This window comes from Eubalaena glacialis, chromosome 8 (assembly GCF_028564815.1).
Source record: "Eubalaena glacialis isolate mEubGla1 chromosome 8, mEubGla1.1.hap2.+ XY, whole genome shotgun sequence".
Classification (NCBI taxonomy): Eukaryota; Metazoa; Chordata; class Mammalia; order Artiodactyla; family Balaenidae; genus Eubalaena; species Eubalaena glacialis.
Genome location: NC_083723.1, coordinates 105,156,175 through 105,178,046, shown reverse-complemented (window position 1 = coordinate 105,178,046; position 21,872 = coordinate 105,156,175). Strand labels below are relative to the sequence as shown.

Below are 21,872 nucleotides of genomic sequence, written 5' to 3'. Positions count from 1 at the left end.
TTTCTCCCGAGGTCCTTTCCTCCGGACTGGCTTTCTTGGCTTTGCTTGGCTGTTTGGGGGTTTCAACTGAGCTAACAGAATGTTTTTTCCATTTATTTCCCCAAGGAGTGAGCTATTGCTCCTAATTAGTCCTTCTCCAGCCCCTCCCCACCTCCACCCCCCATAGCACAACCTACAACAATTAGGGACTCACTTGGAGGTTTATTGGTGGAAGTACCGAAGCACCTTGTTATAAACACCATCTTACCTCTCCCATGGTCATCTGGGCCACAATAGGAAAAGAGCATTATAGAAGGTTGTAGCAAGTGTACTGAATGAAGCCTGGGACGATGACCCTGTCTTGGCTAGGTGTTAGGGTCCCAGGAAGTTCTCTCCTAGGGAACTGGCTACAGGAGCCTGCAGGAAGTACTCCTCTGGATTCTCTTGTTCCCAGAGACTGTGGCTCAAGGTGGCTCTCATGGGTATATTCGAATTGACAGGGGATGCCACTGGAGAGGGTGTCTTGTCGTAGCAGTTGAAATTGTCTATTTCAGTGGTGGTATCGGTGTTTCTGGAGTAGCCCAGGATATCGGGGTCATTGAAAGCAATAGAAGAAAAAGAAAGCACTGTTAAGAATCTAATTTTAAAACTTTTAAAATTACATCTTTTCCAGCATGAGTGCCTTAAACCTAGGTCTAAATATGGAAATGATGGGCAGTGACAACACGTATTTATGGCGTGAGGTACCTACGAGCAACTTGAGCAGAGAAAGCCAAGTGGGAGGGAGGCTGGAGTGAAGGCATCTCTGCTGAAGCGGAACAGATACCCCTCCAAATCTTAAGCCTTGCTTTTATGTGTTGAGAATGTAACATGTTATGAGTCAAAAGCAGGACCTGGGAGTCCTGCCACTGGGATCTGCCTGATGCCCACTATAGCTTGCCAGGTATCAGCATAAGTGCAAAGAAACCCTCAGACAGTTCTCCAAAACAATAACAACTGAAAAAAAAATCACAACCACTTGTGTGTCTAGAAAAACACACACTGGGCTAAAATTTTTTTAAAATTTTGATTTCAAGTGAAATACATGCTTATTTTAAATGAAAAAAAAAAAACACCTATAAAAAAGCACCCAAAAGAAAATAAAAATCACTCACACTTACTATTCAGAGATAAGTACAGTGAGTTTTTTTTTTTTTTCCAATGAAATTAATTTTAGGGTTATTTAGCCAGAGAATGGCAATATGGCCTAATAATCTAAAAATGTCTTTGCCACAAAACACCTAGAAATGCTGGATGGATAAAATATAATCTACACAATTTTAAATGCATTGTTAAACTCACAAAAAGTAAAGTAAAAATCCCAGGGACCAAAATTAAAGATCAGTGAAGTATGAGCTAAAGTGGGGCTGCCTGAGGGACTGGCCAGTCTTGGTGACCCAGGCCTTGGGTTTTTATGGCCATGAGACACAGGAGATAAAGTCTTGGGCTCGAGCTAGGTAGGGCATTAACTGAGGTATTTACATAAGTCCAGGACTTTCAAAGCCACCTTCTCGGCAAAAAGAGACACCAGAAAGAAATCCATCCAGTGTCACAAGCTCATCTATATCAACTTGGATTCTGGGTCAAAACAAAAGTCTCTGCTGAAAATTCTTATCTTTGAGACTGTCCCAATACTGGTTTGAGGTCTGAAACGATATATGGTACAAGAACTTCCAAGCTGAGAAACTAATATAAAAACTTTTGGACTTACCTGGTGGCGCAGTGCTTAAGAATCCGCCTGCCAATGCAGGGGACACGGGTTCGAGCGCTGGTCTGGGAAGATCCCACATGCCGCGGAGCAACTAAGCCCGTGTGCCACAACTACTGAGCCTGCACTCTAGAGCCCACGAGCCACAACTACCGAGCCCGTGTGCCACAACTACTGAAGGCCACACGCCTAGAGCCCGTGCTCGGCAACAAGAGAAGCCACTGCAATGAGAAGCCCACGCACTGCAGCGAAGAGTAACCCCTGGTCTCCACAACTAGAGAAACCCGTGCACAGCAACGAAGACCCAATACAGCCAAAAATAAATAAATAAATAAAATCTACATTAAAAAAAAATTTTTTTTTTTCTCCTGAGTCAGTAATATCTCTGATATGGAATCAAACTTACAATGGCTCTTTGGGGTTAACCCCTGCCCCTCCAATTTAGGCCAACATGAGTCCCACAGATAAAGGCCTGTTTGAGAAAAGCTCAGATAAAATATTACAGCTACAGACAGCTCCAAGGCCCACAGGGTATCAGTATCTGTGTGAGAGGAAGCAGAGAGAAGCAACAGGGCATCTGATGTGCCTGTAAACAGAAGAGCTCCTACATCTCCCGCAGCTTCTCAGTGGAAAGTGCAGCCAGCCAATTTGAGAAGAAGGAAACTGGAAGTAAGTGCAAGGGGTCCGTGGTACAGTCTGAAGAGGCTGGTGAAGTACGTGCCTTAAGAACTCTCAAAACCACCAGAACACTCTCCCTTGCAGGATGCGTCCTCAAACAAGGAAAAACCACTGGAAATGGAATCCAAATTGAGTAGGACAGGAACAATAAAAGCAAAGGAAAAGAGAGGTCAGGGAAAGATAGGAGAGAGGAACACAGCCCTGGAATCCTAAAAAATACAAGGCCATAAACACTTCACAAAAATGACACAAGAGGGAGCTCTGGAGCCCAAACCAGAAAGCTGCCTTGACCAGCCTCTCACCCACAAAGGTTCTGGAAAACCGTTCACATCAGAGATCATAATCCAAGGCAACACAAAATTATATAAGGAAGAAGGAGGTTGGGACTTCCCCGGTGGTTAAGACTCTGCCTGCCAATGCAGCAGGGTGCGGGTTCGATCCCTGGTTGGGAACTAAGATCCTGCATGCCGCCCAAGGCGGCCAAAAAAAAAAAAAAAAAAAAAAAAAAGAAAGAAAAGAGGCTATGAAGCATCATAAATCCTTACAGACAATGAATGCACACTAAAAAGATGTGCCTGCAAAACAAATGAAAAGTGCAACCTAGCATTTCAAAATGAGCTAAAAGAAGTTAAGACAATGACAGAACATATGAAAGAACAACTAAGTCAGAATTTAAAAGATTTATAGGAATTCCCTGGTGGTCCAGTGTTTAGGGCTCTGTGCTCTCACTGCCGAGGGCCGGGTTCAATCTCTGGTTGGGGAACTAAGATCCCACAAGCTGCGTGGTGCAGCCTAAAAAATAAAAATAAAAAAATATAAATAAAAGATTTATAAATGCGGTGATAAAACTGAGAAAAGAATTAGACATTTCTAAAGAAATAAAAATTACTTCCAAAACGAAGCCTAGAGCCAGAAAGAACACAAAAACAAACAAACAAAGCAGATAATGCCTTAAGAGAAACAGAAACGTAAAAGCAGGAGAGTTTCAAGAATAAAAAAGAAAGTGGCAGGTAATTAGATACGCAAAGATGATCCAACATACAAATGGTAAGAGTACCCAAAGAGGAAAATTTTCCATTATAATTCAAGAATACTATCTTGAAGTTGAAAAAAAAAAAAAGACTGGAAAGTACATATAAAGGTGCACCATGACCTGGGAGAACGGACCCAGCATGACCACAGCTGGGACCCTGCCCCAGAGCAAGGCTATGAAAGCACTGAGAGAGAGGATGTGTGGAGAGTCCTTTGTATAGAGCTTCTCCTTTGTTCCCCTCCAGCTGAACAACAGAGGCTTCCTGGGAACACCCAGAGACCTTGAGCAGTGGCCCCTGCGGTCTGGGAGACCCAGTAGGTGGCAGGGCACAACTCCCACCCAGGAAACATGGAGGGTGGCAGAACCGGGAGAGCAGGTTTCTTTGATGACAGAGTGAAGAGGGGTTGCTTCTGTGTCCAGGAGGCACAGTCCTCCCTCCAGTAGCCAGTCAAAGCCTGAGAGGACATTTCCTGAGGACAAGATGTCAACTGTACCGGAAAGAAAAAGCCCGCCTGGAGCCACTGTAAACCCTACCCACAAGGACTCCCTTAAAGGTGAGGGGACTCTGACAGCTAGTGCCTGAGTGCATGGACGCCTGCAGAGCCAGGGCCTCAGCGGGCGCCTTGCATTGGGGTGAGGACTTCAAGGAACCCAAGAAAGCTCCTGAGAGAAAAAGCCAGCTTTAAAATCAGGAAACAGAGGAGAGGAGTGACAGTCCAGTCCCCACAATGAAGGGCCATCTTAATATGAGGCCAAGCTGACTGAAGGGGGGTGATGTGACCACTTTAGAGTTTTGATAATTTTCAGGCACTGGATGTTTTAATTTCAGAACTGATGCTGCTTTTGCACTTTAAAGGGACCAAAGAACTCTTTTATATTCTAAGAGGGAGCCCATATATGCTATGGGGCCTGCCCAGAGACCAGCTTTTATCCAGGGGCAAGAAGACAACTTCTCCCGCTGAAAAAATTATAAAGGAAAGGAAAAAATTTTGCATTTTGATGATACCCTACAAGTTGTACTTCTTCAATGTATCGATTGAACAATCTTGCTTTGGTTTTCTATCTCTTGTTACAGAAAGAATCTAACACAATGACTTAGTAGATCAGTAAAACTTCGGAGCCAGCAGTGGTCTCCCATGTGGGTTAATGTCTATTCTGTCCATTTTACAGAATAGACAAGTGAGGCAAGGAGGCCTTGGGATTGTCTTACCCAAGGGACCCTTGCGAGTTGGGACTGGAGATAGTCAATATATAACTCCATGACCCTGCTTTATTGCCCTTCTTTGAATTAATTTATTCATCCCTCACTCCTTTTACTGAACACTTTCCATATGAAAACACTGGGGTTTACCTAGGGACTATTCAGATCAATCAGCCACTGACCCTGTTCCCAAGGACAGGCTTATAATAAAATTAAGGGGACACAACACATGCAAAGGTCTAAAGTGAAGAGAAGGAACTGATGGGTAGGCAGAGGGTGTCACTGACCGCCGCCCCGCCCCCGCCCCCCGCCCCCCACCCCCCAGCCCCCACCCCTCCCCGCGCCATGGCTCTGTGCTGCGGGAAGGGATGCCGGCGCTGCCTGCACAGAGGACCCACCTGTCTGCTGTGAGCTGGGACCTTTCTGAGAGATTCGAGAAACAGTCACTGGTCTGCTCGGCTGCCAAGAGCTTTCATGGAGCTTTCACTGGACTGGCAGGATGACAGGAGGCTGCTTCCAGACTGGATGGAGAAACGTGCAGTCAGATGGTCAGGTCTGCTCCCTGATAGCCCTTGGCTTCCTCGGGCCATAACCTTGAAGGAACTCACTTGTGTCTGCCAGCCTAGTCCTGGGAACCTGCTCCTTCAACATCAAGCCCTCGAATCATCAGACCAAAAATGGGGCCCTAGCAGGATCACCTCCTCTCCCTGATGGGCTGCTGTAGCCATCTGCCCAGAGCACAGGCTCTGAACCTTGTGAACCAGAGCAGCAGAGCTGACTTTCGAAGACAGTGATAGAGTGCCTAAAGTATGCCACTTACATGAGACGAGGAAAGTGTTTCCATCCTGAAATCGGAAGGTTTAAGGCTATCCAATCTATCAAGCTTTTCCTTCCTGACCTTCTACCCTAAGCAGGTACTGGGAAAGCCTTCTATGGGTCAAAAGAAAAGAAAAGAAATCCTTAAATAAACTAAAAGGGAAAAGCAAATCCTTAGGGGAAATATTTGCAAAAACTTGAGATTAAAGGCTTAAAAATCCTGATATATAAAAAGCTCTGGTTTACAAATCAATTTAGAAAAATGCAAAGCTCCCAATAGAAAAATGGCCAAAGAACACAAGAGCCAATGCAAAAAAAAAAAGGTCAGTGTTCAAATTCATTGAAAAATCAGAGAATCCACTTTTTTTCAGCCTATCATACTAGAAAATTAAAATTTATACTTCTCAATTGTGATAAGGATACAGTGACATAGTCACTCATATTGTTGGAGAGAGTATAATTTGGTATGAACTTTCTGGAAATAATCTGGCAATATGTATCAAGAGCCTTAAAAATGTCTGTACCCTTTGAATTCTGCTTCTAAAAATCAATTCTGAGAAAACAATCAGAAATGTGGATGATACATAAATGCTTGTTGTAGCATCAGTTACAATAATAAAAAGTCAGAAACAACTCTGAATGTTAAACAACTCTGAATGAATGATATTAGGGGAATGGTGAAGTAAATTTTAACCCATTCATACAACTGAATAGCATGAAATTACCAAAATGATGTATATAAAGGGCTTCTAAAAGAAATGGGAAAATGCTTATGATATAATCTAAATTGGAAAAAAAAGCAACATTCAGAAATGTATATATATTTAATGTCTTCAAATATATAAATTAAAAATTAAGATGAAAGAATAGAAGGGAATATGCCAAAATGTTCCAAGTGATTCCTTGGGGCTGGAGAGAAGTGGGGGTGATTTTTCTGTAATTTTCTGATTTTCTTCAGTGAGCACTATTCCTTTATAACACTGGAAAAAAAAAACCCAGCAAAAAACAGCAAACAATTTTTAAGTGAGTGAAGTACTTTATAGCTCTTTTTTTGGAAAACAAAATTAATTTACTTTTTATGTCTGTAGACCTCAATTTGGTGTGTGCGTATCATTGACCCTTGAAAAAGAAGTCTGCTCATCCCCACACAACACTAGACCGTAATACCCATCAATTCTTGGGAGGTGATATGTTTCCGATTCCCAGCTGACCCTATGGATCTCTTGGCGGGATCTTGGTGAAACTTACTGTTTCGGTGGAGCTGCAGGGCAACTTGGGCACCAGGCAGTGAGAGAACTGGATTCTCGGGTCTTTTGTGGTGATAGACAGACCTCTCCGCAGAATTTTCACCAAGCGGATCCAGAATTGAAACACAGCCTCTGGGTGTTTTTCGTGGAGCCTCAGGTAGTAGATCTTTTCAGTCACTGTCCTAACCCTCAGGATGCGTTGGAGCCGGTCGCAGATTCGTAGCTCCACGTACTTCAGTGGGAGAATCCTGGATACAATCAGGAAATTCCCATGGCAGAGGCATCAGTGATTTTAATCAACCAAGCTGGTGCCTTCCTAGAGCTTGGGTCAACCTCACTAGGCGCTCACCTCTGCTTGGGGGACACCCAAGGGAGAAAGCTCGTGGTCTGAGAATGGGAATGATCACTAAGACCGACTCTTCTCTGATTTCCAGGGCCTCAGTTATTAAAGAATCTGCCCACACCAATAACAATGGCTGAGAGTCGATGTATGATATCTCGTTTAGTCCTCACAACAACCCTTTGATGAAGGAAAGATAAGTAGTATTAATTCCATTTTACAGAATTTGAAACTGTGGCTCAGAGAAGCTAAGTGATTTACCCAAGTTTAGCTCTTCTTAAGTAGGAAATGGAACTAAGGTTTTCTGGCTCTATTTTCAGGTCTCCTCCTCCCTAGATCCTGATTAACTGTGCTGAAAGATTAAGAAAATGGACAGAGGTCTCCTATACATCCAGTATTTTTTTTTTCAATCTCAACACCTCATAATCCTATTTGACTTTCATATCGCTCACCTTTTTTTTTTGAAAACCTCTAAGTCGATATTGACAAAAAAAAAATAAGCAAAAGGAAGCCAAGATTCTCAAAAACTAGGCCGAGACAGGGACTGGTGCTTTACCACAGCACCAAGCACAGCGCTTGGTACACATAGATACTAAGTAAATACTTGTTAAATGAATGAATGAAGTCTATACAGTTCATCAGCTAAAGAACACTGTCCTTTCTTCTCAGCTAAAGTCCAGCAAAAACTAACACAACATTGTAAAGCAATTTTACTCCAATTAAAAAAAAAATTATGTTGCTAAAAAAAAAAACACACACACATACACAAAGGCAACAAAATAAAAAAATAAATAAATAAAGTCCAGCTGCAAAACAATGCAGTCATTCATCCCACCCCTTCTGGCCCCTCCCTCAAGCCTTTCTTTACCTGCTGAGGGTGATGACTGGGGCACTACCAGGTGTGCTCCAGGTGGAAAACTGACCCTGGGGCCAGGTGACATTGGCCATCAGGAGGACGTTGGGGAGTGGCAAGGAGGGCACCGAGGAGGTCACCCCGAGGATCACAGTGGTAGACCCTTCACAGACATCCATCCAGTTCCCAAGCTTAGTGACCTAGAAATCAGCCCCAGGCACATGGGTCAGAGAGAAGCAGAAGACAGGGATGGAAAGTTACAGATGCTAGAAAATGGCTCTTCAACTTGGCGACAGGCTTAGAGCACCTGTGCTTCTTGCAGGTGTGTGGCACACTGGACTGGGTCATGACCTGAATCTATCCTTCCTGTGGGTTTCCCCAGAGAGACTTACGTTCATTGGTAACAGGAACGCTGTGCTGCCCTTCTTCGTGTCCTTTGCATTACTAATTTTAAAAGGATGCACTAGTAAGAAGCCAGCACAGGTTTCTTTCTTCCTTTCTTCCTTTCTTTCTTCCTTCCTTCCTTTTTCTTTCTTTTTCTTCCTTCCTTCCTTTCTCTCTCTCTCTCTCTTTCTTCATTCATTCATTTATTTATTGGCTGTGTTGGGTCCCCATTGCTGCATGCGGGCTCTTGTCTAGTTGTGGCGAGCGGGGGCTACTCTTCGTTGCGGTGCACAGGCTTCTCACTGAGGTGGCTTCTCTTGTTGTGGAGCACGGGCTCTAGGCGCGCGGGCTTCAGTAGTTGTGGCTCGCGGGCTCCAGAGCGCAGGCTCGGCAGTTGTGGAGCACGGGCCCAGTTGCTGCACGGCATGGGGGATCTTTCCGGAGCAGGGATCGAACCCGTGTCCCCTGCATTGGCAGGCAGACTCCTATCCACTGCGCCACCAGGGAAGCCCCAGCACAAGTTTCTAATGGTCTGGAAGGGAGATTGTGAGAAGAAAGTTCCAGAAGGGGAGGAGAGTGAGGAAAGAGCTGTTGAACGGAGAAGACCCAGGCAGCCCAACTTGAGGGAGGTTTAGGGAGCTTCCCGCAAGATGAGGGAGTGCCGGGCTTGTTGCTGGGTCTTGAGTGTAATAAGGACCTGTTCTCTTGCGCAACTCGGGGCTGTGGCAGGACAGGGAGATGGATGCCTGGCACTGGGGCACAGTGTCTCAGCTAAGACACCCCTACCTCACTCTCCAGGGCGGGCAGAGAAGCACCAGGTCTGTGGCCTCTAAGGAACCACAGGGACCAGGGTAAGGAACATCTGAGGAGTGACCCCTACGCCCAGAGGGCCTTCTCCCAATATCCTAGGCTTTGCAAGACCATCGGGGCCATTCACAGCCCGTGGTGGAACTGGGGACCAGGGGAAAGCCCCAGGAATGACTGAAATGTTAGTTCCCACAAGCATGAGTAGATGGTGCCCCAAGGAAAGTGAATTTTGATTTTTGAAAAAAAAAAAAAGTAACATTTCTTGGAGCCCATGTTGTGGAATGAAATTCATATGTGCTACAAAACACAGAGGGCCACACACACTGAGAGTAATAAATAGATGTTTGCGGGTGATGTTTCTTGGCGGTGACGACAGTGATGGTGATGCTGAGGAGAGGGAAGGGAGGGAAGAGCATAACTACGTGGGCTGGAGCAGTTCAAGGCAGCTTTTAGCTCTGCCGTGGGCCAGCTTCAGCAGGCAGTCTCTCCCCCTCCCTAGCACAGTCTGAGTCTCTTGCTGCCTGAGTCGCCTAGCGTCCATCCAGAGAATCTAAACAGTTTTAATACTAGGCCAAAGAGAACATATTAGGAGAATAAACCTGCCGCCATAATCTCACACCCAAGGACATGACTAGAATTTGATATCTTGAATCTGGATTTCCCACGGTACTGCTCATTCTCCTCTGAGTGTGTGTTAGGCATAAGAACACCCCCCCCCCCACGCCTCCCATGCTGCCAGCTGATCGCCCAGCTGTGCAGCTCCCTGGGGCAGCGCAGGGACCAGGGAGTACCCGGAGCCATGAACCTTTGGGGGACCTCGTCAGAGAGTAGCTCGCTGCTCTGTGAAGGGGTCTCCAAATTAAGCCCAACACCCACCTCCACTTGTTCCCTCCCTCTCTCCTGTGACTCCTCATCACTCTTCAACTCCACCGAATGGATTCCTGACTGCAGACCCTCCCGTGCATTCCAGCCTCCTGCCTCCACCCAGGAACTTGAAGTCCCTCTGCCTGGAAGGTCCTCCCCCTGCTCTTCTACCAAAGTCTCAGCAAGACCTCAAACAATGGCTTACGACCCCGTCTTCTGGGAAGCCTTCCACAACTGCCCAGGTTGAAGGAGTGCTCTGCTCATGCTTTGGGGTTCAGCTGGTCCAAACCCTCCGACACAGAGCTTTCTTAACAGCTCCCATTTTATACTATGTCCTTTAAACCTACAAATTCACAAGCTTCTTGTCCAGGGACACTGTCTGATCTCTCTTTGCATCTCCTGCCTCTCACACAGCTTGCTGACTGGTTATGCCATACCTGCAACGGAGCACAGGTGGTCACCAGCCAGACCACTGGAGGGAAGGGGGTAGCACCTTGGTAAGATGTCACAGGGATTGAAATGACCGCCCCGCACTCCTGGTGTCTCCATGCTTCCCAGGCCACAAACACTCACTTCCATAGGTCATATTACTAGTCTTCTGGGGGATGGTAGAATCTGGGCAAGGCTAATTTATCCAGGGACCTTGGTCTCATGCAAGGGTATTTGTATAATAATATCCCAGAAAGAAGGTTGGGTTTCAGAGCAGGGATTCCTACAGCTGCCTTCATCCCCTCTAATCAGCCAGTGTGGAATAGCGGCCCCGGGAGGGTGCCTATGAACCCTGCCTGGAGAGTGGGTTCTGCTGTCTCCTTCTGCAGGTGTAACTCTATTTCCCGAAAGCATCTGACCTGCAGGGAGTCCCGTGATGCTGTAGGCGCAAACTGAGGTGAACTTGGGACCCAGACCCTCTCGTTTCTCTGGCTCTCCTGGCTTCTTCCTCCTCCCCAGGGCTTTCAAAGGCCTCGGCATTTTTTGGACCAATCCCCGGGAACAGGTTTGGAAAGGGAAGGAGCGCTGGCCCTGAGCTGCACAAGGGTACCTGGATAAAGTTGCTTTCAAACACCACCGAGTCAGAGAACAAGTTGAATTCTGGAGAATGAATCAGTTGACAAAGGAGGCCATCTTCAACCCCAAGTTCCACTCCAGGGCCTGGTTCCCTGACCTCAGGTGGGAGGCTCCTAATTTTACTCATTGGTTCTTGGGAAGGATGGGCTGGGGAACATCCCTGGGGCTCCACTCAGACCCAGCCCAACTCCACGGTGTTGGTGTGACCACCACTCCCCTACCTCCACAGCTCCACCTCCCCTCCTGACTTACCGGCTGTCCCCCAGGCTGGGAAGGGCCTGTCGGCTCACAATGGCAGGAATGACATCAGGGAATGTCAGGAAACATTCCTGGGTAACAACAGGAAAGGGAAAAAAAAAGAAGAGGCAAGGAAGGACTGGGGGTGAGCAGGGTGTTTTTCTCCCCTTTCCTACTCACTACAAACTAGCAATAATGTAGCCTGCTCCATTTTTCAGTCAATCTCCCCACACACATGAGGAAAACAACTCTCCCAAGGTTATGGCCAGACTGTGAGCTGCCACAGCAGCAAGGGAGGCTATCGGGAAACCCACAGCCTTCAATCCTCCCCACTCAGGGCGAAGCCTCTCACAAAAATTTTCTCTGTAAATGTGACCTGTTTGCCTAACGTCAGGCCCTCACTGGGCCAGGAGAGCTCAAGATGGGGCCCACAGTTCAGCCCAATCTTCCCTCTCCCATCTCATGGGATAATTTTCTTTTCTTTTTTTTTCTTTTTTTTAACACCAGGCTATTAACCAACCAAAAAGGTTTATTTATTTGGAAACTGAGCAAATGAGGAAGTGTGATACAGTGTATGCTGGAGCATCACAAAAAAGACCATGAGAACCAACTGTTAAATCTCTAGGAATTTTAATGAGTCAGTTGTTAAACACAGCCATTATTAAAAATTTAATAATATAAACTTACAATTAAATAAGTTATATAAAAAACAAGGTAATAGGGCTTCCCTGGTGGCGCAGTGGTTGAGAATCTGCCTGCCGATGCAGGGGACACAGGTTCGAGCCCTGGTCTGGGAAGATCCCACATGCCGCGAAGCATCTAGGCCTGTGAGCCACAACTACTGAGCCTGCACGTCTGGAGCTTGTGCTCCGCAACAAGAGAGGCCGCGACAGTGAGAGGCCCGCGCACCGCGATGAAGAGTGGCCCCCGCTCGCTGCAACTAGAGAAAGCCCTCGCACAGAAACGAAGACCCAACACAGCCAAAAATAAATAAATAAAATAGCGTTCCCTTTAAAAAAACAAAACAAAACAAAACAAGGTAATAAATGCCCAAACTCATCACTTCTTAATTATTTTACTATATTTCATGTCTCTGTATTCCCTTGAGGTTATCTGCATCTATCATATCTACATGGTAGAAATGATACATAATGTTGTGCTACCACTGCCTCTCTCTTCTCAGTGTGTACAGAAAATTCATGGTGGTCACTGCCTTGAGACCAGCCATGCTGGGAGTTACTTACACCATGGAAATCAGCCAATGCTACAAATTTGGCCTTGATTTATTGTTGTTTTGATTGTCTAAAGTGATAGAGAAAATGCCAACGATGCCGATTAAAAGTGTGTCTGTAGCTGTTATATTGTGGACACCAAAAAAAAAAAAAAAAAGAAATCTGAGGAAATGATCTTCCAGTATTTGAAAGGTATTATCTAAATTAGTAAAGAAGTTGCTTGTCTTTAACATTAACAGATCAATTCCAACATGCAACTTTATTTCACATTCCCCTTATTCATTAATGTAAGTGGAAAAATCAGCCAACATTCATGTCAGAACTACACTGGCTTGTCAGTTACATAGGTTGGCTAGGAATACAAAGTTTGACAAAAATCCATGAAAGCTTTCTATGAAAATCAACTGACTATCTGAAAATTACAATAAAGAGTATTGTATATTCTATTGTTAGTTGTAAATTGTGTGCTATGTATAAAGTAAATTTTATTAAGTAAAATTTTATAAAGTAAAATTTACTAAGAAAAAAAAACATGTATACTGGACTTCCCTGGTGGTGCAGTGGTTGAGAATCCGCCTGCCAATGCAGGGGACACGGGTTCGAGCCCTGGTCCCGGAGGATCCCACATGCTGCGGAGCAACTAAGCCCGTGCGCCACAACAACTGAGCCTGTGCTCTAGAGCCCGTGAGCCACAACTACTGAGCCCGTGTGCCACAACTACTGAAGCCCGCGTGCCTAGAGCTCGTGCTCCGCAACAAGACAAGCCACCGCAATGAGAAGCCCACGCACTGCAATGAAGAGTAGCCCCTGCTCGCCATAACTAGAGAAAGCCTGCACCCAGCAACGAGAACCCAATGCAGCCAAAAAATAAACAAAGAAATTTATTAAAAAACAAAACAAAACATGTATACTTATACATATTATACATATATTTTTTCCCTCGGAAAGCTGGTTGTTAAACATTTACTATCACACCATTGTGGTGGCACCAACTCCTCCCCTCCCACTGCAGTCTCCTGTCCCTAGTATCAGGACAAGAAACTTTCACTTAAAGACTTCTTCAGGTTGCATGAAGTTGAGGAGGGATGAGCCATCAGTTATCCCTCTCAGACGTCGGCTGTACAGCCACAGGCTCTCTCACTTTGGCACTTATTCAAGGAAAAAGCCAAGGGGTTAAGTTAGTTCTCTTGTCTTTTAGACTCTCAAGACACACACTGCTGTAGTCCACACATGACTGGGGTTAAATCTCCTGGTGTTTCTCTTATCATCAGGAGGGAAACCTGCTTCTCATTGTTTTCCCAAAGCTGTTGCATCAGAAGCAGGTGCTTATATCTCATTAGCTCATTTCTTCTTAAGACTTGCTCATTAGAAGAGAAAACTTTTCCTTTTTATTGATGCAAAGTCTATAATACCAGGCATTTAAACATTCCAACACACTTAAGGTTATTACTTTTGCTTTCTTATCACAGTGCTCTCTGTTCTTGACATTTTTTCTCGTTTCCTTGTAACAAAAAATAGGAAATTTCTCTTACAATGTTTGTAGCATAAACCAAAAATTTAAATGACACAGAGAACATCAGTATGGCCACACGTGCTAGAGTACCTCACTTACTTGTGCAGACAGTTCTAGTGTGAAATAAGTAGAAGAATATTCCCTGCAACATTGTTTGCAGTAACAAAAATCCATCAACAGGGCACCAGTTAAATTATGATACAAACCCTAACCTTAACCCTAACCATAACCCATATGATGTAATTTTTTTTTAAATTTCTTTTTGGCTGCGTTGGGTCTTCATTACTGCATGCGGGCTTTCTCTAGTTGTGGCTCGCGGGCGCTAGAGCGCAGGCTCAGTAGTTGTGGCGCTCCAGCTCAGTCGCTCCGCAGCATGTGGTATCTTCCCGGCACAGGGATAGAACCCGTGTCCCCTGCATTGGCAGGCAGATTCTTAACTACTGCGCCACCAGGGAAGTCCTGATGTAACATTTTGCAGCCAATGAAAGAATAAGGTAGCTTTATACATACTGATATGGAATGATTACCAAGACCTATTAAGTTAAAACAAGATGCAGAACAGTATATCTAGTATGCTATCACTTGGGTAAAAAGAATTTTAAAAGAATATATATCCATATATTCTCTGAACATGCTTGAACATGCCCAGAAATTTCTGGGAGCATAAAAATGTGGTTGCTTTGGGAGGGGTAGGGCATTGGTAACTGTGGTGAAAAAAACGACTTAGTTTTCACAGTATATATATTTTTGTTAGTTTGAATTATTTACTATGAGCCTGTATTTCCTCTTTAAATAAATAAATTTTAAAATAAAAAGCTTTAAAGAAATATCCCATGTATGGCTCTACAAATATTTACTGAGAAGATACTATGTACAAGGTATGCCACATAATGGAAGAATCACTACAACACTAAATGTAGTCTGATCAGAGTTGTGGACATGGTCAGGGCTGTCTTAGCTACATATTTGAAGAAATAAGGGTGGGAAACTTTCCAAGTATAATAAAAAATATAGACCTATATCTATACAAAGAATAAGAACATTATAAATTGTAAATATGTAAGTAAAATTTAAAAATATACATATTAAAATATATATTGCATATAATTTTTAAAGTTATTTAAATAACAATTGTTTAAAAATTATAACAATGTAATATGTAACATCAAATTTAGAACACATGTAGAAGTAAAATACATGGCAAGAATGGCGCAGAGGATGAGAAGGAAGAAATAAAAGTGTACTGTTGCATGGCTCTGACATTATACATGAAGTAGTATAATACTACTTGAAGGTAGACTATAATAAGTTAAAGATGTCTATTGTAAACCCTAGAATAGAGGAAGCATTAAAAAAAATTAAACAGAGAGGTATAGTTGATAAATCAACAGTGGAGGTAAAATAGAACACTGAAGAATTCTCAGTTAATCCAAAAGAAGAAAGAAAAGAAGAAAATATGAAACAAAGAACAGAAGAAACTTAGAAAAAAGAATAACAAGATGATAGATTTAAACTCAACTTTATTGATAATTATAATAAATGTAAATAGCCTAAATACTCCAATTAAAAATCATATATTGGGACTTCCCTGGTGGTGCAATGGATAAGACTCTGTGCTCCCAATGCAGAGGGCCTGGGTTCAATCCCTGGTCAGGGAACTAGATCCCACATGCATGCCACAACTAAGAGTTTTCATGCCACAACTAAGGAGCCCGCCTGCCACAACTAAGACCTGGTGCAACCAAATAAATAAATACATAAATATTTTTTAAAAATCCCATATTGTCTGTATAAAAAACACAGCTATGTACAAGAAATCCACTTAAAATATAAAGAAATAAGTTAAAAAGTCAAAGGCTAGAGTAAGATAAACTACACAGCCACTAATCATATGTCAGCTGGAGTGGCTATATTAATATCATACAAAGAGGACTTCATGACAAGGAATAATACAAGTAATAAAGGACATTTTTAAAAGATAAAGAGGTTAATTTATTAAGACAAAACAAACCTAAATGTATATACATCCAATAACAGAGTTTCAAAGGCATGAAACAAAAACTGATAGAACTAAAAGGAGAAATAGACGATTCCATAATTAGGGTTGGATATCTCATCATTCCTTTCTCAGAAATTCACAGAACAAGTAGACAGAAAAATCAATAAGAATACAGAAGACTTGAATAACTATTAACTAACTTTATTTAATTGATACTTAGAGAACACTTCACTCAACAACAGCAGAATCCACATTCTTTTCAAGTGCACATTAAACATTCACCAAGGGACTTCCCTGGTGGCACAGTGGTTAAGAATCCGCCTGCCAATGCAGGGGACATGGGTTCGATCCCTGGTCCGGGAAGATCCCACATGCCACAGAGCAACTAAGCCCGTGCACCACAACTACTGAGCCTGCGCTCTAGAGCCCGTGAGCCACAACTACTGAGCCCACACGCCACAACTACTGAAGCCTGCGTGCCTAGAGCTTGTTCTCTGCAACAAGAGAAGCCACCACAATTAGAAGCCCGTGAACCACAATGAAGAGTAGCCCCCACTCACCACAATTAGAGAAAGCCTGCATGCAACAACAAAGACCCAAAGCAGCCAAAAATAAAATAAATAAAAATAAATAAATTTATTTTTAAAAATTCACCAAGGTATACCATACGCTGAGCCATAAAACAAGTCTCGATACATTTTAAATAATTAAAATTACAGGGGGTATGTTTTCTTATAATGGAATTAAATTGGAAATCAATAAAAGAAAAATATTTGGAAAATGTCAAGTTATCTGCAAATTAAACAACATATTTCTAAATAACCCATCATCGAAGAAAAAATCACAAGGGAAATTATAAAATATTTTTTATAAAATGAAAACACAATATATCAAAAATTTTGAGATGCAACTAAAGCAGTGCTTAGAGGGAAAATTATAGCTTTATATGCTCATAGCAGAAGCCCAAAAATCGACTATCTAAGCTCCATCTAAAAAAGCTAGAAAAAAGAACAAATTAAATTAAATAGAATGAAGTAAATAATAAAAAGAAATGGATGAAATAGAAAATGGACAGAGAAAAATCAATGAAACCAAAAGTTAAAATTTTTTTAAAGAGCAATAAAATTTATAAAAATTGAGAAACCTGTGGCTAGCGGGATCTAAAATAAAGAGAGAAAACACAAATTGCCAATCCAGAAAAGAGGAGACATCACTACAGAGCTTGGGGATTTTAAAAGTATAATAAGGAAATAGTTTTAACAACTTAATGCCAATAAATTTGGCAACTTAGATGTGCTATACAAATGGCATCACGTAGAAATTACTAAAACTGACTTAGGAAAAACTTCGACCTTTATTTATTTATTATTTTATTAAAATTTATTCTTATTTATTTATTATTTTTTGGCTGTGTTGGGTCTTTGTTGCTGCACGCGGGCTTTCTCTAGTTGCGGCAAGCAGGGGCTACTCTTCGTTGCAGTGCACGGGCTTCTCATTGCGGTGGCTTCTCTTGTTGTGGAGCACGGGCTCCAGAGTGTGTGGGCTTCAGTAGATGCGGTGCGTGGGCTCAGTAGTTGTGACTCATGGGCTCTAGAGCGCAGGCTCAGTAGTTGTGGCGCATGGGCTTAGTTGCTCCGCGGCATGTGGGATCTTCCCGGACCAGGGCTCGAACCCGTGTCCCCTGCATTGGCAGGGCGGATTCTTAACCACTGCGCCACCAGGGAAGCTCCTTTGACTGACTTTTAAAAAACTGATTTAGGAAAAATCAAATATATGCACCCATCAAAGATACTGAATTTGTTATCGCACCACAAATAAAATTCTAGGCCCACATGGCTTCACTGGAGGAGGCTATCAAACATTTAAGGAATAATGTCAGTGTAATACAAACTCAGGAAACAGAGTAGGAAATAGTTCTCAACTTGTTTTATGAATCCAGCATTACCAAAACCAGATAAAGACAATGCAAGAAAAGAAAGCAACAGACCTCATACCACCAATACTTGTGAACATAGACACAAAATGCCTTATCAACACCACAGAAGGAGAGATATATCATGTTCATGAACTGGAAAATTCAATATTAAGATGACAATTCACCCCAAATTGATCTGTAGATTCAATAAAATCCCAATCGAAATTCCAGAAGGCTGGGACTTCCCTGGTGGTGCAGTGCTTAAGAATCCGCCTGCCAATGCAGGGGTCAGGGGTTCGATCCCTCGTCCGGGAAGATCCCACATGCCGCAGAGCAACTAAGCCCGTGCGCCACAACTACTGAGCCTGCGTTCTAGAGCCCACAAGCCACAACTACTGAGCCCACGTGCCACAACTACTGAAGCCCACGCACTAGAGCCGGTACTCCGCAACAAGAGAAGCCACCACAATGAGACGAACGTGCACCACAACGAGGAGTAGCCCCCACTCACCGCAACTAGAGAAAGCCCACGTGCAGCAACGAAGACCCAATCCAGCCAAAAATAAAATGAATAAATAAATTTATTTTTAAAAAAGTCCAGAAGGCTTTTAAAAATAGGCATTATAAAAGGAAAAGATTGATTATAGGCATTTTTAAAAATAAAATTTTGAACAAGTAACACATTCACACATACAAACATCAAAAAGTATCAAAAGGGAGACCAAGAGTCTCCTTCCCATCCGTCATTGGCTCAGTTCCCATCTTTCTCCCAAAATGAAGCCATTGTTGTCATCTCTCGTTTACCCTTTTAGACAATGTTTCTACATATTTATGCCAATATAGTACACTTAACTTTTCCTACCCCTTCTTACATAAATATTCTAGTAAGTCTTATGAATATAATGTTCTCCAATTTAGAATTCCTCAGATTACATAAAACTACCTGCTTTTATCAATTATTTAATTCTGCATTTCATATTAAGCAAAAGGGGAAAAGGAGTCCAAATTGACCTCATACTTTTACAATATAGATATGCCTGATGTGTATGGACAAGGTCTAGGAGAAAAGGGTAATAAAAAAAAAAAGAAACAGTAATAAAGACAGCACTCAAGTGATGAATTATGAGTTAAGTTGGTATATGTTTGCCATGTAAAGCAAATCAAGTTTGTTGGCATTACTGATATTCTATGAGCAAAGCAGCATGTAAAATAAACATAGTAAGTTATAGCCATTTTATAATTTTAATTTTGTTACAGGAAGTTTGCTTAGAAACAAAATCTCACATGTGCCCACATAAGAATTACCTCAGGGGTGAAAAAGCTCATTGTTGACATATTTTGCTGTACTGAATTTTGAGGAATCCTTGAAAAAGAAAAAAAAAATCATGCTGTAGACAAAAGAGCTGCATACTGGAAATAGACCACCAATTAATTCAGTGATATTGTCTGAGTCATTTAGTTTCCTTCTGTTTCCTCTGTAGTAAAATGAAAAGACGCCGTCCAATACACTAGCCACTAGCCACATGTGATTACTGAGCACTTGAAATGTGGCTAATCCAAATGCAGAAGTGTTGTAAGTATAAAATACCAGTACAAATACACACTTAGTACAAAAATAAAAGAATGTAAGACATCTCATTAATAACTTTTTATGTTGATTACATATTGAAATATTTTTAATATATTGGGTTAACTATAATTTGTTTAAAATACCTTTTCCTATTTTTCTTTTCAATGTGATGACCACTAGACAATTTTAAGTAATATATGTGGCTTGCATTATATCTTTACTGGACAGTGCTAAACTAGATCATATCTTCCAGTCCTTAATCTTCTGATACCTACCTTAAGCTTTAGGAGTGCAGCCCTTCAAACCCAGAAAGCATCACACAGCATACACTTGAAGTATTTCCTTCCTTTCCTTCCATTCCACGAGATAGCACTAGAGTTAAGGTTTCAAGCTAATAATTAATATATATTTTTAAATATTTAAATACATGCAGTTTTCTAAATATGTTGTGCTTAGTTTCATCTCCATGCCCTTCCTCACACTGTTTGCTCTACTGGGAAACTTTTTCCTAACTTGATAGCCTATTCATTTTTTAAAATTCAGATCCTCTGGGAATTCCCTGGCAGTCCAGTGGTTGGGACTCGGCGCTTTCACTGCCGTGGGCCAGATTCAATCCCTGGTCAGGGAACTAAAATCCTGCAAGCCATATGGTTCAGCCAAAATAAAAAAATTAAAAATAAAATAAAATAAAATTCAGATCCTCTAAGAAGCTTTTCCTTAACATCCATCTCCTGCCGTAAATAACTTTACATAGCCACTGTCCTATACACATTATTCTATAATAAAACCATGAAATATTATTTGTTTACATGCATCCCCCCTTTCATCTTGTGTATGTTATCTGAGGTAGGTAGTGATGAGATCTTAGTCGATGCCTGGCACCCAGTAGGGGCTGTAAGCAATGTATCAGTCAGGATAGGCAAAGTTAGAAAAAAACCCTACGTCACAGTAGCTTAAGACAACAAAGGTTTTCTTCTCACGTACACTACATGTTCATCAGGAACCAGTTGAGAGCTCTACTCCATGGCATCCTCACTCCAGGACCTACACTAATGGAACAGTTCCATTTGGAGCATTGCTGGTCACTGTGGCAGAAGGAAAAAGAGGGCTTTGGAGGTTTTTGAACCTGTGCTTAAATGCTCCAACCTAGAACTGACACAAGTCACTTCTACTCACAGCTTATTGGCTGGAACTAATTACATGGCCCCATCCAACCACAAGGATGTCAGGAAGTACGATTCTATCATGTGCTTGGAAGACAAGGGCAGTAATATTTGGGGAACATTAATGAGGACTACTAATGACCCTTCTAGTCAGTATTATCTCCCAGCACAGTATTCCTCGGCAGGTGGAATATATTCCCTATATGTTCCCCCCCAACAAAGGAAACAACCCAAGAGTTCCCTATAGTCACAACGTCAAGTTCAAATTAAAGAATCTGAGTGATGCTCAGTAGTTCCTATACCAGTTTCAGATGTGGCGTGAGCTAGAGAACTATAAACTAAAAAGACAAGCCACGTGCCACACACCTAATAGACACTGGTGGAACAGGGACAGGATAAATGCAGTAAGGAGACAGGGGACAAGTGGGAGACACAGCAGCCTAGTGATTGTGATGTCCCACTCTGCAGATGTGATGAGACCCCCTTACCCTGAGGGAAGGGAATATTTCTTGACTAGCCCCCAATTCTGCTTCTTGGGAGGGCATCCTTAGGCAATTGTTCTGTTTGAAGCTGCGAAGATTTTAGGGTTGTTGTTGCAGCATAACCTAATTTGTCCTGACTGATATGGAGATTGGAATCTAGAGGAGAGTGTTGCATACTACAAAAAAACAAAAACAAAAACAACAAACCCTAATATGTATGACAATAACATGTGGAGGGCAGCAAAGAAATCTTATTGGAGGCTGGAAGGATGGCAACCCATGTCATATAGTAGCAAAGTATTTGGTGAAACTGTTGCCTGCAGTAACTTAGAAGCCATACTTTAATAATCTACCTAATAAACTAGGAGAAAGCGTCAGAGAACAGAATTTTAGCAGCAGAAATTGTATACAATTGGTTGCATTGACAAAGCACTGCAGGATGAGTTCAGAAGAGAACTGGCCAGCTTGCAAGTCGGCATAGGGATCCAGAGAGACTACGGAAATCATACAGGTTCACAGAAGCAACTGCTTCTCATCCCTAAATGGGAATAGATAAAATGGAGAAATGTTTGGAAGTCACTCAAATGACAATTCAAACTCCAGTGACAATTCAAACTCAGCTTTGCAGGGAGGGTGACCAACCATCCTGGTTTGCCCAGAACTGTCCGAGTTTTAACACTGAAAGTCCTGCAACCCTGCCAGGCACAGGGACAGTTGCTTACCCTACTCATAAGAAAGATCAAAACA

The 21,872-nt window shown here is 42.5% G+C and overlaps 1 protein-coding gene across 1 annotated transcript; it reads right to left on the bottom strand.

The window, feature by feature from the left end:
- Positions 1 to 351: 351 nt before the first annotated feature.
- Positions 352 to 11,141, bottom strand: GARIN1A (golgi associated RAB2 interactor 1A). Its single transcript, XM_061198027.1, is given in 6 exon segments — positions 352 to 550; positions 5,037 to 5,110; positions 5,112 to 5,159; positions 6,703 to 6,949; positions 7,910 to 8,094; positions 10,989 to 11,141. Coding segments are annotated over 6 exon segments (906 nt in total).
- Between the last annotated feature and the right edge of the window lie 10,731 nt (positions 11,142 to 21,872).